Source organism: Aspergillus puulaauensis, chromosome 1, assembly GCF_016861865.1.
Source record: "Aspergillus puulaauensis MK2 DNA, chromosome 1, nearly complete sequence".
Taxonomy (NCBI): Eukaryota; Fungi; Ascomycota; class Eurotiomycetes; order Eurotiales; family Aspergillaceae; genus Aspergillus; species Aspergillus puulaauensis.
This window is the reverse complement of record NC_054857.1, coordinates 5,420,626-5,437,512: the sequence shown is the minus strand read 5'-3', so window position 1 is coordinate 5,437,512 and position 16,887 is coordinate 5,420,626. Positions and strand designations below refer to the sequence as shown.

The 16,887-nt window shown below is 50.6% G+C and overlaps 5 protein-coding genes and 3 non-coding genes across 8 annotated transcripts; 2 read left to right on the top strand and 6 right to left on the bottom strand.

Annotated features, from left to right (window-relative positions):
- Positions 1-272: 272 nt before the first annotated feature.
- Positions 273-1,102, top strand: TRS31 (trafficking protein particle complex subunit 5; the record flags this gene model as incomplete). The annotated part of the gene is made up of 2 exons (XM_041698310.1): positions 273-562; positions 613-1,102. 2 exons carry the CDS (start codon positions 273-275, stop codon positions 1,100-1,102), a joined length of 780 nt encoding a protein of 259 aa, XP_041551507.1.
- A 450-nt stretch (positions 1,103-1,552) lies between these two features.
- APUU_12140S (microfibrillar-associated 1 family protein) lies at positions 1,553-2,965 on the bottom strand (the record flags this gene model as incomplete). Its single annotated transcript, XM_041698309.1, has 1 exon — positions 1,553-2,965. The coding sequence occupies one exon, from the start codon at positions 2,963-2,965 to the stop codon at positions 1,553-1,555; it is 1,413 nt and encodes a 470-aa protein (XP_041551506.1).
- A 445-nt stretch (positions 2,966-3,410) lies between these two features.
- APUU_12139A (putative ssDNA binding protein Ssb3) lies at positions 3,411-3,973 on the top strand (the record flags this gene model as incomplete). Its single annotated transcript, XM_041698307.1, has 3 exons — positions 3,411-3,656; positions 3,737-3,791; positions 3,900-3,973. 3 exons carry the CDS (start codon positions 3,411-3,413, stop codon positions 3,971-3,973), a joined length of 375 nt encoding a protein of 124 aa, XP_041551505.1.
- A 615-nt stretch (positions 3,974-4,588) lies between these two features.
- APUU_12138S (putative GATA transcription factor (Ams2)) lies at positions 4,589-8,328 on the bottom strand (the record flags this gene model as incomplete). The annotated part of the gene is made up of 5 exons (XM_041698306.1): positions 4,589-5,358; positions 5,443-5,871; positions 5,928-8,014; positions 8,071-8,224; positions 8,289-8,328. 5 exons carry the CDS (start codon positions 8,326-8,328, stop codon positions 4,589-4,591), a joined length of 3,480 nt encoding a protein of 1,159 aa, XP_041551504.1.
- Positions 8,329-10,894: 2,566 nt separating this feature from the next.
- APUU_12137S (putative dihydroxyacetone kinase (DakA)) lies at positions 10,895-12,953 on the bottom strand (the record flags this gene model as incomplete). The annotated part of the gene is made up of 4 exons (XM_041698305.1): positions 10,895-11,523; positions 11,581-12,206; positions 12,265-12,772; positions 12,944-12,953. 4 exons carry the CDS (start codon positions 12,951-12,953, stop codon positions 10,895-10,897), a joined length of 1,773 nt encoding a protein of 590 aa, XP_041551503.1.
- A 1,809-nt stretch (positions 12,954-14,762) lies between these two features.
- Positions 14,763-14,852, bottom strand: APUU_t10019S. The gene has a single exon. It is a non-coding gene; the product is annotated as a tRNA-Gln (tRNA).
- Positions 14,853-16,361: 1,509 nt separating this feature from the next.
- On the bottom strand, positions 16,362-16,448 carry APUU_t10018S. Its single transcript has one exon. It is a non-coding gene; the product is annotated as a tRNA-Gln (tRNA).
- Positions 16,449-16,715: 267 nt separating this feature from the next.
- Positions 16,716-16,803, bottom strand: APUU_t10017S. Its single transcript has one exon. It is a non-coding gene; the product is annotated as a tRNA-Gln (tRNA).
- Between the last annotated feature and the right edge of the window lie 84 nt (positions 16,804-16,887).

Sequence of the window (16,887 nt, the reverse complement as noted above, 5' to 3'; positions counted from 1 at the left end):
GGCTGAGACAGAATCGGCCCCAATCCGCGCAAACTGCGTTTGTGGTGCGCCGTAGTCTTTGTGGTGAGAGCGGAACTCCGCCACGACTCCGCCAACCCACTATGGCCGACGCCAGCCATCTTGTTCCTGAGAGTGTCCTATCCAGCCTTGTGAATCCGACCAAGCCACCATGTTCTGCGTATAGTTCGCCCAATTGAAACGAAACAACCCTGCTCGCCCCATCCCGTTTGTCTGCTGGACCACTCACCCCCCGCCCTTTAGCTCGATACACCATGTCGCACCCCCCACGACATTCCTCCATCGTGTCTATGAGCAGCAGTGTGCACAGCGCTGCAACTGTTACCCCCACCGAGAAGCAGCTCCCTCAGCAACCACAGGTCCAAACTCCGACACAGACAACTCCTGGACTTCGCGTCCCATCAAACCGCAAAACCATCTACGATAGGCACCTAAATCGCAGCAGGAATGCGGAATCCAGCCGGGCGAGCTTCGCCTTTCTATTTGGAGAGATGGTTACGTACGCCCAGAGGAGGGTTACTGGTATACAAGACCTCGAGAGACGGTGAGCCTCCCAATTCCATCTCCTTAGCACAAGACTAACGTCAATACCAGGTTAAACGAACAAGGATACCCCCTCGGCCTCCGTTTACTCGATCTCCTCTTCTACCGAACAATGTCTAGCTCTTCCTCATCTGCTCTTTCAAGCTCCTCAACCTCAGCATCACCACCTAATAGACCACTCCGAGTCCTACCCCTTTTACATCTTATCCACGGACCCCTCTGGCGACTCCTTTTCAACCGTCCCGCGGATGCTCTTGAACACTCGGTGTCACCGGACACGCCGAACGAATATATGATTACAGATAATGACCCACTTGTAAACACATATATCAGTGTTCCCAAGGAGATGAACCAACTTAACTGCGCAGCCTTTGTGGCGGGTATAATCGAGGGAGTGTGTGACGGATGTGGCTTCGAGGCCAAAGTCACAGCCCATAATCAGCCTACGGAATTGTGGCCCAGTCGGACTATTTTCCTCTTGCGGTTCGGCGAGAGTGTCATGGAGAGAGAGAAGGTTCTCGAGCGGGCAGGTGTCAAATAATTGGCATGAGTTGAAATACGGTGAGCTGAAGTGAAGTGGCTACGGGATCCCTAATACGGGTATCGCGTGGAAGGAGTTTAACCAACATATTCCGTATGAGGGCGAGGGAATTGTGACCGTGGCCGGTATTGATCTGTCGAAGGCGCAGTTAGGACGACATACAACTCTTTCACAGCCAAAGGGTAACAGACCATATACAGCACCTATACACGGGAATGGACGGTGAAGGAAAAGAGCTGCTACAAGACGCTTTAATGCCTGTGGGTGAACTCGATCCACCACACTTTATAAGCAAAATATACCCAGAGCCCTCACGGGCTTCTCTCATTGTGGGAGTGGAAATATGAGTGAACCTTATTGAGAAAAACCTTTTAGATTTCATGCATCATAACCGAAGCTGCCCATGCTTTAATGTACACATCAACGCCATAGAAATTACATATGAATGAGTTAAGAAACGCTCCTCATTCGTCTCCGCTTGTCTCGGTCTTCGTAAGGTGAGGGGCTCCGCTTCCTGCGACTGCTCGTATCAGGACGATGTCTATCTGAAGAATGGTTCCGGTCCCGTCTTGGGGACCGTGATCGAGACCGTGACCTGCGCCTCTCGCGCATCGCAGAAGCATTTGCACCTGTAGGACCCTTAGGACGGTCATCTCCACGATCAGGCATGAACCGCTCATCCGTGATTCCAATGGGAGCATCTGGACGACGTCTGTTACTGAAGTCATCTCCAAAGCGCCCAGTATCCTCCGATCGAAGATCCTTGTACCGTGTCCGACCCTTCTTTCCTAGCTTTGTCATATCACGGATTTGCATGTACTGCGGTAGTGTCTCCCGGGAGACATCGTCGACGAACCGGGCACCCATAGCATTTCTCTGGTCGAGACCCTCCTTTTCCAGTTCCGGACGGAAGAACGCACCCTTGTGAAAGTATCGCTGCATGTACCCGGTCTGACCACGAGTGGCGTCGCGCTCCTCTTTCTGCTTCGCGATGAACTCCTGGTCCTCCCGTTCACGCTCTTCGGCCGTCAAGTTCCTGCGGCGCTCGATCTCCTCGCGTTCTTTTTCTGCTTCCTCAATCGCCTCACGCTCGCGCTTGATGCGCTTGAGCTCGCGGAGCTTCCAAGCTGCGTGTTCCGCCTCTGGATCCTTCCCGTCTGTGTCGTCGATAGCGGCCTCCTCGTTGGCCATTGTCTCGTCGTCATCCCAAGCCCTGTTTGCTGAACTACGTGCGATGGCGTCTTTCTCGATCTGCTCGCGAACCAGCGCGTCTGCCTTTTCTTGTCGTAGGGCCGCCCGCGCCTCTGCTTCCGCTATGGAATCAGCGCCTGTGCCAACTCCACCTTGTGATTCTGCTGGGCCGTTGCCTCGTTTGTCTTTTTTGATGAATGTAGGTCTTAGAAGGACGCGCCGGGGAGCTTCCTCTTCTGAGCTACTTTCTTCTTCTGAACTTTCCTCTTCTGATTCTGATTCCTCCTCTTCTTCCTTCTGCGGTTTTGAGACCTGCCTTACAGGCTCAGCTGATGAAACCGGCACGCCTCCCTTCGAGTCCTCCTCCTCTTCCTCTTCTTCCTCCGTCACAAACCCCTCCTCATCATCCTCCTCTTGTTCAATCTTAACATCCTTAACCCCCTTCGTCACAGTCTTAGCCCCGGGGAACGAAGTCGCTTTCGGCGCGGCTTTCTGCTTCCGTTTTTGCTCTTCTAGTCTCTTCCGTTCCTGTTCGCGGAGCTCCTCTTCGTTGTCCTCTTCCTCTTCTGAAGACGACGGTTCCTCGGCGACTGCCTTTCCGGGTCGGTATCGGCCAGGTCTGACAGGATTCGCGGTCATGCCGCGATGTGAGGTCGGGAATGGGGGCGGCATTGTGGCGGTATTTTACTTCGCTTTCGCGTTTGGTCACGAAGAGATAGGATGCGAGGATATGGAGGATGGGGAAAAGAGATTATCAAAGAAATCAATCCAACATGAATGCGAAATATTATTTCCGATATGAATAGTAAATATGAAAAGTGAAGGTATAATCCAACGCTGGGCCACAGCGCATAGATTGTTCAAAAACTTGAAGCTATCAGCTGCTATGTAGCTATCTCAAATCTCGAAATCGATAACTCCGCCAAAGTCTTGGCAAGCGTAAATGGATCACGTGTCTTCGTGTCAGTCTCACGCGTTTCAATTTCCGATTCATCCCCGCCAACATACAACCAGAACCTCAACAACCAATACACCACTCCCTCCCAATTAACAAAACCTGACGCCAAACAACACCGCCGACTACCTCCCACATTAGATTCCAAAACAAGAAAACAAAATGTCTCTCCAAACCCCCCGCATTCTCCCGTCCCACCTCCACGCCTTCAACCCCGCCACCTCCAGCTCGCGCTCCGCACCACCAGTGCGCCTCCTCGGAACGGTATCTGCGCTGCGCGGCGACACAGCCACAATCACCTGCGGATCCCACGGCGAGGCTACGCTTATTCTGAAGCCCGATTCGCATTTGCAGATGGGGAAGCTTGTTGAGGTTGTTGGGAAGGTTGCGGAGGTGGAGGGTGGTCAGGTATGTCCAGTCAAGCTACATCTGTATCTTGAGTAGAGGGAGATTGAGTTGCTTTGGGTTGCTAATGGGAATGATAATAGGGTCTTGGAATTCGGGTCCTTGCAACGACGGATTGGGGGAATCCTGCCTCTTGCGGTATGTCTATCTTCTGTTTCTAGGCGCTTTGTTGTTCCTTTTCTCATACCTAATATGGGGTATTTTTTTATCATGGGTGGATAACTAACATATCTTTCAAATGTTTAGATTATAAAATCTACGAGAAAGTTGTCGATGTGACACATAAGCTGAAGCCCATCTTTTACGATTCGGCTGAGTAGATTCAATCTTCCTGCTTTGTGGAGATTTGATGGAAATACTTACATAAGTCTGCGACAAATGTACGCTGCCTGCTATTTGCGTAACAATACGTGGCAGCTTAATTTGTTGCGATTTCATATACCCTAGTTATGGACGGAAAGCGGGATTTGATTGTGTGGATCGTAAATTCTTTGGAGTGACATGGGCAGAAGTGGATTTAATTCAGCATTGACTGTTTGACAAAAAAAAAAAAAAAAAAAAAAAAGCCGTCGTCGTCGTATTGATTTCTCGTATTGCAGGCGACCGCTGCAACAATGCAATCTCATACAGTTACTAGTGGTGGTTAAGTGTAAAGATAGATTCAACATGATATGATAATGTATTTAATAGTGTATACAGCTAATCTGCATCTGTAATATTTGCTTCGGGAGAGTGGTACAAATCATATCCCAACTGCTCCGAGGTATAATGTGAAATAAAAACGAATGCTGCCGTCACCCATAAATATCACGAAGCTCTATGCTTTTCGTGGTATGATGCGAGAAGAAAATGCCCCAAACGCCTTCGCTGGAAATATGTCGAGATAAAAGAAAGTACAAAGTAAGTCAACTGTAAGAAACTCGTAAATCATGATCCTAAACTTGCTCAGAATTGCCGGAGGTTTGATCTGCCGGCGTATCATTTTTGTCGTCAACCACCATTCTTCCAGCCTGAAGAGCATCGGAACTAAAGAAACCCGAGTCAAGGGCGCTCGGGTCCGGGTACTGAAACATGTCCTTCTGAAGACCGGGATCGGACAGGAGCGCATTTATAATGTCCGTCGAATTTTCGTTATTCTGATTTCCATCTGACCTGGATGGGGAAATGCAATCTGATGGGAGCCAATCGTTCCAGTTGTTATGCGTTGAGTTCCTAGAGTCGAGCCCAAATAATGAGTCCGTGTTGAGTGCCACATCGTCCGAGAAAATGTCAACAATCATATCGTCCATTCCTTGGAATGCCGCTGTGCCAAAGATATCATCAGACAATTCGGGAAGGTCGGGGAAATTAGAACGAGATCGCCCAGGCGTTCGATTCTGGCGAGACGCAGATCCCGGACTGCTCTGGACACGTTGGAGCCGACGTGCAGAGTGTCGAGTTGGGGTGGTATCCGGAGCCCCATCTCTTCGAGACTTAGCAGCCGGTGAGATGGACGGAAGCGAGTGCCGTTTGTCCCCAACATTCAGGCGTTGGTTTCGACGCTTGGGAGTGGGACTGACACACATGTCAAGTTCGAACGAGGGACTCTCGAAAAGCCGGTCCAGGCCAGTTGCAGCCTGGTTTTCTTTCTCGCGGGATTCTTTATTTGATTCCTGGATGTTGGAGATTCGCGAGCTTCGCTTAGGGCTGTTTAATACTGACTGGCCTAATGCTTTCAAAGGACCCCCCTCGTTCTGTGAATTAGGAAACAAGACTCTCCTCACTGGCTTGGGAGTAAGATTGTTCTCACCCGGGGCTGAAGCATTGCGAACTGCAAGATTTCTAGCCGGGCTAGACTGAATAGCCCGTTGAAGCGCTTCCGCTGCATCTTTCTCTTGCCAGCGGCTTCCTGCCGTGTCAGATGACTTCCGGGGCTCCGCGCTATTTGCGCGGCGGCGCTTTGCTGGTCGCTCTTGAGAATCATCGTCTTCGCCGGTTTTGGGGACGTCGTTATCGGGACAGGGGGTGGCGTCATCGTCAGCTGCTGGTGACGATGTGTCCGAAATTCCAGGTGACGATGCGTCCGGTTTGGATGACTCGCTTCGGTTGCGGTTGTCGGTCGAGAGTGGGCCGCCTCCCCTCCGGTTTCTCGGGGGTCGCTTCTTCTTTTTATAACTAGTCTTGTTCCATTTGTGTTCAGGACGCATAAACCTAAACTTGTGAAGCCAAAGACCACAAGCTTTGGGAAGATTAGTGCCTGGTTATGAAGTTTTTATAGTGGGTGTTGTCACTTACGGTTGCAAAGCAAGACTTGAGCAAAATCCTTATCAGCGTCCGCCAGGCTTTTCTTGTAGATCTTGAACTTGATGACTTTTTCCTGTTCATCCTTATCGACTGTTCGCCAGAAAAACACCAGTGGGTCCTTGGCGAGTTCATTTGCTTCATCTTCGCCGCCCTTGATTTCCTTGGAGTGCGCTCTGCGCCAGGTAGGTGTCTCGATGGCGCCACAGTTCTCGCAGTATGGCGGAACTTGTCCGTCCCGGATACACTTCTCGAGACGTGCCTGGACTTGCTTAACCTGCTTCAGCCGTCTGGCTCCTGCCCCGCTGCGAAGCTTGCCATCTTCGCTAGTGAGCTGCGGGCCTGGAGTCTCAGCTGTGCCAATATCACTGGAGGGTGCTGGCCATTGTCCAGCGATTGGGTCGCTGGCGGGAATCGCACTAAGAAGTTGCTCCAGTTCACTCTGGGAGATGGGAGCTGGAGCTAGCGGCTTGTGTGTTTGTCGCACGCTAGCACGCGAAGAAGGTCGTGAAGAAGGTCGTGAGGCTATTTGAGAAGCGCGAGGAGGCGCAACCGCAACTTCCGTGGCCTGTTGCTGTTGTTTTTGCTGCTCAGTGGGTACTTCACTCGCAGGAAGAATCTCGGCTTGGTTCTGTAGCTGCGACTGCTGGTCTGGAGCCCCCTCGCTGGCAGAATGATTCGTAGGTTGGGTATCGGGTATTTCAATGACATTGGCGGGGGAGCTGGCTTGAGCGGCCGAGCGAACAGTTCGCTTTGATCGGGTCGTGTTTTTTGATGCGGGCCTTGCACTGCCGTCAAGTGGAGGGCCGAGCTCATCATCCAATAGCTCATCAATACCACCGCTCATGAATCCAGAATCCAGATCAGCCGCCATGGGTGGAAGAACTGGGCTAGATCTAGTGGGAAACCCGTAATCCAAAACCGGTGGAGAAGAGGGCATACTGAAGGATGGCTCAAATAGACCCTGGTACCGGGTCTCCCCGGGCGATGTTGCAGTCGGTTCTACCGAGGGATGGTCATCGCTCATGGGATACGGCGAGGTATATTGAGTGTTGCTCTGGATTGATGATTCCCGAAGGAGGCTTGGAAGAGGGCGTGCACGGCGGGGTAAACTGTTCATGTCGGAAATGGGAGTAGGCGGCCGGACCGGCTCTTCGCCTGAATTCTGAGCCGCTGAAATGAGAGGGTTGATTGGTGTCGGGCGATGGATCCGAACAGAAGCTGCGGTGCTGGCAGCCACTCTCAAAGAGCTTGGCTGTCTTTCGATATTTAGGTCTGCTTTTCCAGGAGCTTCAGCTCGGTACAGCTTTGCTCTTTTCCGTGGCTGTTGTTCACCCGATTCGTCACAACTGCCATAACCCGACTGTATCGAATCCCTACGGCCGGAGCTTGCAAATGCCTGAAAATCAGCATCACGCATGGAAGCACTAGACGAAGGGCGGATAACGTCGCTCTGGCTCCGTTCCAAATATGATGGTCGTGATGGCGGCTGTTCTTGCTGAGGCTGGAATTGACCCCCTGGGGTCTGGACTTTGCTTGCTGTGCTGAGATTGGACTGTACAGGGGATGTGGATCGAAATTGAGGGTGAGTGGGCATCGACATCGCTTCCCTTGGCGTGGAGCCTGCACTGAGAATCTGGTGGAATTTTTCAATCGCGGAATGGTCCATCGGAGATGGTGCTTGGACTGTGGCCTGGGATGTAGGTGTCATCACGTCAGGGTTTTGGCGTATGAAATCCGACCATGTCTGGGCATCGAACTCGTGCGGAATAACGTTGCTTAGTTCTCGGTATTTCTGCATGCTTTGCAGATACTCGCTTTGCATCGCCGTCGGTACAGGCACCAAGCGCAGTTTAACCTCCAGCGTTTCCTGGGCACCCTTTGAAAACAAACCCAGCACGTTCTTGCAAACACGGCCCGTTACCATTGTCATTGACTGGTGTGCCGGTGCATTGGGTGTTGGGGACGATGACGCCAGAACCCATGATAGCATTCCCTGTCCGACGAGGGGCGTCTCATATTCGGAATAGTCATAGGCGTAGACAGTATAATCCTGACCCAGCTGTGCGACCAATTCCGGACTAATCAATACACAGTTAGCAGACAGCTCAAGCATCTGCCAAGCCGTAACACCTACCTAGCAGAAACAATGGCTTGAATGCAGGTTTTGAGCTCGATCACTCCAATCTGAGTTTTCTCATCCAAGGCGGCGGTCTGTATGTCAAGGAGATGGGGCCATCGGGCCAAGCAATTCGTTTTATTGTCATTATCGAATGTATACAGTACCTTTACTAGAGATTCCAAGCCCACTGGTTAGCACGTCCCACGAAGTAACGGTAGCAAGGTCAAACTTACGCCTCATGGGCCGGACGGAAATCCCGTCCTGAGAATCCATCCCACCAGATATTAAATAATTTTCATAAGCAGTAACCAGGTGTAGGACTAAACCAATAGATTAAGTGAAAGTTGGTCGTGTGTTAAAGGTTGTGTGGGCGTGGAGAATTCGGAGCGTGAGGGACACGAGATGGATAAGAATGCGTCCAACGACAGCCACAATTGAGCGAAAAAGGCCGAAGCAAGGTTGCCAGGTTCGAATCCCACAATGTTTTATCAATCGGCAAATCCGAGCGAATTAGACGTCCGTCGACCGGGAGAGTGCAGCGGTATGCAACGAGGTCGTAGGAGCGATCTCAGGAATGTAAACGCGGGACGAGGTAGCAGCGAAGGGAGAAGGAAGCGGTGAAGAAGCTAGGAGGGAGGGGAGCCAGTCTTTCTTTTCTTCTTCATCCGACACGTCGAGGAGCTGCAGCTCGGGAAGCAGGGACGGCGGAGAGGTTGGGAGAAATGGATGAATGGGGGAAGATTGAAGAGACGCCCTTGCATAAAAGACGTGAAGCTTTCCAGCAGATCGCGACTGGACGACGCGCCGCCAAACTGAACGCCCGCGATTCGCGAATTGCGGGAGCTTGCCCCACATACGCGGCTCGTCACGTGAGCTTAATAAACAAACACGGCAAACAAGAAGCCGCCAAGCCTTGGCCTGAACGTGGGAGACCTCTGCAACTTTCAACGCCAGTTGAAGGTGGTTGAAGTTGACAAGAGCAATCGAGTTCCGTTCCCCCCTTCTTATACTGCCAGTGGCCGGCGCAGACCTCCAGGATTTGAGGCTTACCCCTCCTTTGTATTAACCATGCAATATCAGATGACTCATATCCCTCCGGTTCCATGAGGCCATACCAACTCCGACTTGCAACCTCATCGCAGTCTCTTCCACTCACCACACTCAGCAACTTGAAGAGCCAACTCGCTTCTTTTCACTCTAGTCTCGTATTCCGGTCCTTCCGGTCATCTGAGTTTCATTTGCGCCATTATCCCGCTTATTCGTCCAATACCGCGGCATCCGTATACAACGCTTGGTTCCATCTATATCCATCACCAAGTGTGGTTTCTATCCCAGAAAAGCAATCTCTCCGTGCTCTTCCATCATCCATGCCTCATTTCATCAGCGCGACCGGGCTTTTCATCGTCAGAAGACGCCCATCTTTATATCCAGACATTACATTATCTCTCACCACCCTTTGAGCAGCGCAACAGGCATATGCCACATGTCCACTGTCAAACCACTCGTGGAGGGGTCGATTATCAGCAGGTCGAGACGAAGGCAAAAAACCTAGTTCTCAGTGCCAACCCCGGTCTCAACGGGGAGCACCCATCAACTCACCCGGCACTCAGGAGTAGTAAGACAAACGTCTCGCCCATCCAAGCCAGCCGAACATTGCGCCATGCACTCTCCTTTAGCAACCATCGTAGATTTCTTTGCAACTGGCCGCTCTAACCACTCATCCAGGCTGCCTCGTCTGCCTAAACTTTTACATTCACGTGATGTTGTCCATGCTGGCTGACTTTGAAGCTTTCTGGACCCAAGGCCAATATAGCACCTGCCTCTGCCGTAGTTCCATCATCAACCGTAGTTCTAACTTCTATGTTCCATCATCATGATTGGAAGGAAATAAACGGTCCAACCAAGGCAGGTCCGCTTAACATCCCGAAATCCTGGGGGATTACTTCAAAACATCAAAGAACAAAGCCAAATACGTACTTACCTATTATGCAGACTCAAATTCAAGAAAGGGCATGGGCACTCTACTGACACATCTACTTCTTGCCATCAGTTGGCTATATCGCCCTCATCCAAGCAACTAATGCAAGCCATTAAAGCATTTTGTATGGTTCCCGGCTTCATCAGATTATGCTCAAAAGCACCAAGTACCAACTACATACCTTTTATCAGAAGCTTAGTACCAGGGACTTAACATCATGGTCCCCTGAGAAAAGCATTTGATGTACTTATGCTGTAGGTGGTTTCGGATACCTAACCAAAGAGCAGGCCCTGTTTAAGACAACAGACAGCAGAACAACAACATCAATAAATCTCCAATTTATTTATTGTTTTATTTAACAACTTTAAAAAATCAAAAGTATTGAAAATAACAACTTTCTGGGCTATTGATCCGGTCATACGATCCCTCGCTCTTCGACCCTTGGTCTGATATTCCGACGTATACTTCTATACCTTGGAAAATCTAGACCATTTTTCTACCGTTGTTTCCGGTGACGACATTGGTTTAGCCGTGGGTCTTTTGACTGCGGACCAATTGTTCATGATGGCCTTTCGGGTACCGTGGTACAATGGGTCGATAACTGTTTGGTCTTGCTTGGGGAGTAGTAGATCGAGTATAGTTGCTGAATTGATGTAACGAAAGAGAAGAGAGAAAATGGATGTAATAAAATTGAACCTGGAGTTTATTCATTTACTAATCCGCTCATGGCATCATCAAATTATGCTAAATAACAACCCACGAAAACGAAAAATTATGTAAAAATATATACTTGAGAAAGCGCCTGCCAGGCCAAGCCAGTTTTATAATTTGGTTCATCAAAGCCATTCGAACTAGCCTCGCTCACAGAGCACTTGCCAGCCCGTTGAAGAACTCCTTGAGTCCGTATGCGCCAGGGTCGGGAATCTTGCCAACCCACTCCTCCTCGCCACCAACATACACTGTACGCCCAAGCGAGGCCTTCATGTGTTTTGTGGCTTCGGTGGCTTCCTCCGCAGCCTTGGCAGCAGCATGCACGTCTCTCTTGTCCGCAAGCGTCTTAGCGAAGGGAACAAGTGCGTCTACCATGGTTCGGTCGCCCGGTTGAGCAGGTGTGTACTTTCCGAGGGCTGTGATGGAGTACTTCAGAGCGGAGCCCCAGACGTCGACATCGGCAGGTGTTGAAGAGCCCTTGTCTTGTTCACGTAGTCCGTGGACGAGGGCGTTCAGAAAGATAGCGTAGATGGCGCCAGAGGTACCATCCATGGTGTTCTCGACGACTGTTACGATGCGATTGATGGTGTTGATCACATCGCCGTTGAAGTCGATAGAAGTATCGTTGATAAGTGCGAGGACGGCTTCGGCGCCACGCTTGAGGCCAATGCCACAGTCTCCATCTCCAACAATTGTGTCGTAGCGTGTGATTAGGGGCTCTGCTTTAATGACGCTGTTGAGGGCAGCATTGAGGACTTTGCGAATCTGGGCGATGTCCACTATTACTCATGTTAACATGGCTCGGAGTCGGACAGTTAAAAAGGGAAATGACGTACGCTTGACATTGCTAGGTGGCTGCTCAGCTGCCTTGACCTTCTTCATTTCAACTCCCGGCTTGTTTCGGTACTCCCAGCTCTCGGGGCTGACGGGGGCGGCCCAGCCGATTGCCTCAGCGGGGGCATCGAGGAGCTCAAGGAAGGACTTGCCAGGGCCCAGCCCTGTGTCTGCGAGTTTGAGTAATGAGATACTGAAACCCATCCCGTTAAGACTAGTGAGGAATGTGCCCTGGATGACTCGCGCGGGCTTGATCTTGTAGTCTTTGTTGAGCTGGCGATAGACCTCGTCGGTTATACCCGACAGTTCGAGGGTGCTGACACCTCCGAGGTTGTTGATCAGGAGCGCAAACTGGTCTTCCGGCTTACGAGTAATATAGGCTCTGTCAGGGTCGTTGTGGTCAAGCAATTGAAGGAGCATTGTCGAGACCAATTCCACAAGCGTGGCCTTGATCCGGTGAGATCCTGGCTCATTATGAATACCCATGCCAACTTCAACCTCGCCGTGAGGGATGTGGTCATCAGAGGGCTCTCTGCCAGGCACGTGAACGTGCTCCAGAGAGGAACCCACTGAAACAATATTGGCGTTTGCTAGCTGAGCAGTCTGGTAGACTTGGTCAAGCGAGGCACTAGACAATGTCAGCATGCTAATCAGACACACAAGTAGCAGCAACGGCAGTAACTTACCCTAACTCTGCTAAAGCCCCGACGATCTTCAGGGTAAAGATACCACCTCCAATTCCACGGCGGCCGACTTTGCCTCCCTTCAGCTTTCCAACACCAACGTCATCATTCATAGCAAAGAATTGGGTGCTGATACCGGCAGCCCGGGACTTCTCTGTAGCCATACCAAAGTTCAGAACATCGCCAGTGTAGTTCATGGGGATGATGAGGACTCCATTCTCATGGTTAACGCGCTCCATCGCGGCAATGCGAATCTGCTCTGCAGATGGAGAAGCAAAAATAGTCCCTGCCACAGAGGCATCGCAGAGGCCCTGGCCGACGTATCCTCCGAAAGCGGGTTCGTGACCAGAGCCTCCACCGGTAACAATAGCCACCTTTCCTTTCTTTACGGCTTCGGGCCGCCGGAAAATGACCTTGTGCTCATGGTCGAGTGCGAGAGAAGGGTTTGTGAGTGTCAGGGAGTTTAGCGCAGTGTGCACCAGATGAGTGGGGTCGGAAAAGAAGTGTTTTGCTGGGGAGCGTTAGCGCATAGTTCGGTCTCAGTTCTGGCATATTTTGTGGAGTAATCTGGCTTCATGGTGATCGGGGAGGGGGAGCGATGTGGGGTTGACAGGAAGGAAATGCCAACGAGCATTGACCGGGATCGCAAATGCGAGAAAGAGGAGACTTGGAGATAACGTACTCTGCGCCATGGCGAACAGTTGGGAGATCAGCGTCCGGGGAAACTGTAATGACGTTGGAGCTCGAGGTGGTGGTGGGGTAGGACGATATGCAGTAGAGCGCCGTTATAATTGCAACGCGCAACCAGGAAGATGGAAGACAGTCGTCCAAGAGGCCGGAACACCTTCCTTTATATGTTTGCGCACGCGCTTTTTCCTTGCAAGTCTGGGCAATAATACTCCAAGCGAAGAATCCGGCTATTGCGTGGTTTTTCCAGCGACACTATCACGGTGTTGACAATGGATCAATGCTCAGTCCGGCCCCAGCGGGGAAAAAGTGGAGACCTTTGGCGTGTCCTGCGAAGTTGATCTCTCCCCATCAGCCTCTGTTTCATGATCTGGGCTTGCCTCCGGTGGACTTGAAATAGAACGTCTGTCCTTATTCAATGGCAGGGTGGAAGCTTACCTCGGAAATTCGGATCTGATGTGTTGGTGAGAGTGTGAGGTACGCAATTGCAGCGAGAACCGCGATTCAAAGTAACGGTGGAGACGGTGAGGGGGAGGGGATGGAAGGAGTCGATTATGACAGGGAAGAAGCAAGAGGGGAAACTATAGAGAGCCGAGAAGAGAGGGGGGAGGGCGCGCTGGATAAATAGGGAGGATATAAGCACCTTCGACCGAATTCACAGGTGACCGTTTCAAGATGGCGTAACCAGGCAGAGGCAAGGAGCTTCCGAGGTCAATTGTTGTCGTACCTTTTTTCGCGCTGTCCGTTTTTTTTTCACGCTCACATGAACAGGTTCGGGTGCATGACCCCATCCATACATCAGGAACTGGAACTGATCTCACAAATCCGGTAACGGATCGGAGAGACAGGCAAACTGCCAGCGCTTCGGATTACCTTCTGCGGAGATCCCGCCCAGCCCCGTAGTCAATCAAGAAACGTTGAGTGGGAGAACACTACTACCTGGAGCTCGAGTCCCAGTGGTGAATAATCTCGTCACTCGTGTTTCTTTTTTCTGTTTCGACTGGTGGCTTGGGGGAGGTGGCATAACACACCCCACATTTCGGTCTCAAGCTCCAGCTCCCACCATTCACGAGCTGTGCCTACCATTCTTGCATTCAATGCCCAAGCATTGGCGACCGGACGGTGGCTCTCATGCAATAATACTCAGATAATTACGTACGTCTGGAGCCAATTCCATGGCTGTCGCAGTGGTGTTTGGACACGTCACGGGAGATCTCATCGCTGATAGCATTGCTGATTATTGTTGGGCAGGGTAATTGTCAGCACGATAATCTCGACCCTCGCAGGAGAGGTCATGCGACTGAGAAATCGCAGGGGATCTTCATTGTAGTTGCTTCGCCGGAGGATTTTCGTGGGACTCCTGGATCAGCGCTGTTTCCAGCTGGGAGCTCGGGGCTGTTCCAGAAGGTGGATCGAAAAGCTCAGACTCCCACGTGAGCCTCTTGCGGTCCAGACTGTCTCCATCCCGCTTCTGGACTTTCCTCCCCAGGGGCCCAGCACTGCGGTGTGCGGCATACCTACCGCGGAACTCCAGACAACAAGGGGTCTGCCACTCCCTTTCCCCTGGCGCTGTGATTCTCGGCCGGGATCTACAAGGAACGTACGTACTCGCTCAGGTACTTTGGCACTCTGTTGGTCCCTGGCAATAGTTACTCACATGAGTTGCTTATGCATCATACATTTGAAATCTTCACCTGTGAATACCACTGTACACTGTAATCCCCCAATTACTACCTACTCTACCTACTAACGAGGTTTTCAACTTGTCAGGTTGGTTATACACGGGGTAAAAGTCCTAAAAAAAAAAAGAGAAGAGGTCCTGCCCGGGATCGAACCGGGATTACCAGATGTGACTCTAATTATGGTATCAGAGTCTGATGTCATAACCATTAGACCACAAGACCTGATTGGTTATTATTTTTTCAAAAATTGACTATATGAGTCTAAGACAAAATCCACGCCCAACAGGGCTCTTAGCTTGTCTATTCACTTGTCAGTTCAATAATCCACAGCAACAATCGTTCAATTGAAGGTTGGCCAATTAAGTTGAACATGAACTTGAAAACTATTTTAATCCATTTCTTCTCAGAGTCCTTATAATGTCACTTTTTGGAAGGAGGGGAAACCTTCCAGAGTTCTGAAATATGTACAAATCCCATTGTATATAATTCTTACAGCCCAGTAAAATCTACAAAACACTTACCAACCTACAAAACCAGACGCAATTGGCCCTCAAGAATAAAACCACCTCAAAGTCCCGATTAATACTAATCAGGGAATCAGATTTATCTAGCGACATTTTCTACATGCCCCGAATGGTCAGCATCCTACCCGACAGCGGAAACCCACATTGTTGAAGTTTTTTCCGAGTGTATACAGGCCAAAAAGAACCTGGAGCCTCTCTGAACACGGAAAACGACAAATAAATCAGTTCAAACACGGGAAGAATCCCTGAAGATGACGCGTGGGCGTGTCTTGGAAAGCGAAGCCCTCGGAAAAACAAGCACATTGTTTGTAGCGGCCCTGGCTTTTCCGAACCCAACCGGCTCACCAGTCTCCACGCCTTCGTCCCTCAACCTGGAGAGGAGAGCAATATCGCCTTTACCCCAAATCTAACACCCCGCAGGGGTTTGACATCGCCGTCCCAGAGAATGGCCGATGACTCAAACCACGTTTTGCGGAGAATGCACCGCGGCCAAGAGGTGCCACGGCAAGACTGAGGCGCTATAATTTGGAGATGGCAGGGCCGCATCATTGCGCCAAATATTTGCACCAGCCGAGGAAAACGCGGGGCCAGCTTTCCTAACTGGACAGATACTAAGGTATACTAGGTATTTGACAACAACCACAACCACATGCCGACTGATTACGTCTAGCTGTGCTCACATCGGCGCTATGAGAGACTGTTCCAGGTAGCCTGACAGCGGGCACCCCCGGCAAATTCCAGCCTCATCTCATCCTCACACCCCAATACATCCTGCCCTAATCTGGCGTAGTACTATCACCCACAGAGACAATTGCCGGGCTTACGCTTTAGTTTGAGGAACCAGACTCGCAGCAAGGAATACCTAACGGCATACTACAATCGACCCATGAGACGAAGCTGCACTGAACAAGCTGCACTTTCACTAGCGACTATAACATTGGTTCTCGCGCAGCGGGCATTCCGAGTCTGTTAAATATCGGTCAATGATCTGCAGCACACCTTGTCAACGTTGACCTTGCGAGACTGCATGAAAAACTACAGGTAGGACATCTCGCAGATTGCTGCCGGCTGTAGGATCAGGGCAACATATCTACTCTGGAGCAAGCGTGGTCGAATCTCATACCGCACCGCCATCATCTATCACCACCAACCACCAGCCCACAACTCCAAAGTCTGAAGCAAAAACAAACTAAAGCAAACCCATATGAGGTCGTACCCGGGATCGAACCGGGATTACCAGATATGACTCTAAATAAATCAGAGTCTGATGTCATAACCATTAAACCATACGACCGGCGGATGTTTGGTCGCCGGGAGAAAATACACTGTTGAGATAGGGCTAAACCGCAGCCGAAAGGGGAAAAGAAGGGCGGCGGTCCTTCCCGTCTCGCCTTTCCGCTGGCTACTATACCGTAGTTCATGCCTGGCACTTGCCTCGCGGACTTAGAAAAGCCATTTATTTAATTAAGCGTTACTTGGATTGATAATAAAACGACCCAGTCGATAAGCAAAAAAAGATCATTGGAGCTTAGAGCAGTGCTCCCAATGATCAAAAAATAAGAGGTCCTGCCCGGGATCGAACCGGGATTACCAGATGTGACTCTAATATGTATCAGAGTCTGATGTCATAACCATTAGACCACAAGACCTTAATTGATGTGTTCGGGAATTTTAGTTTAATCTATCAGTGCCAGGGTGACTCTAAGGTGGCACAGAAACTCCAAGTTAGGGCA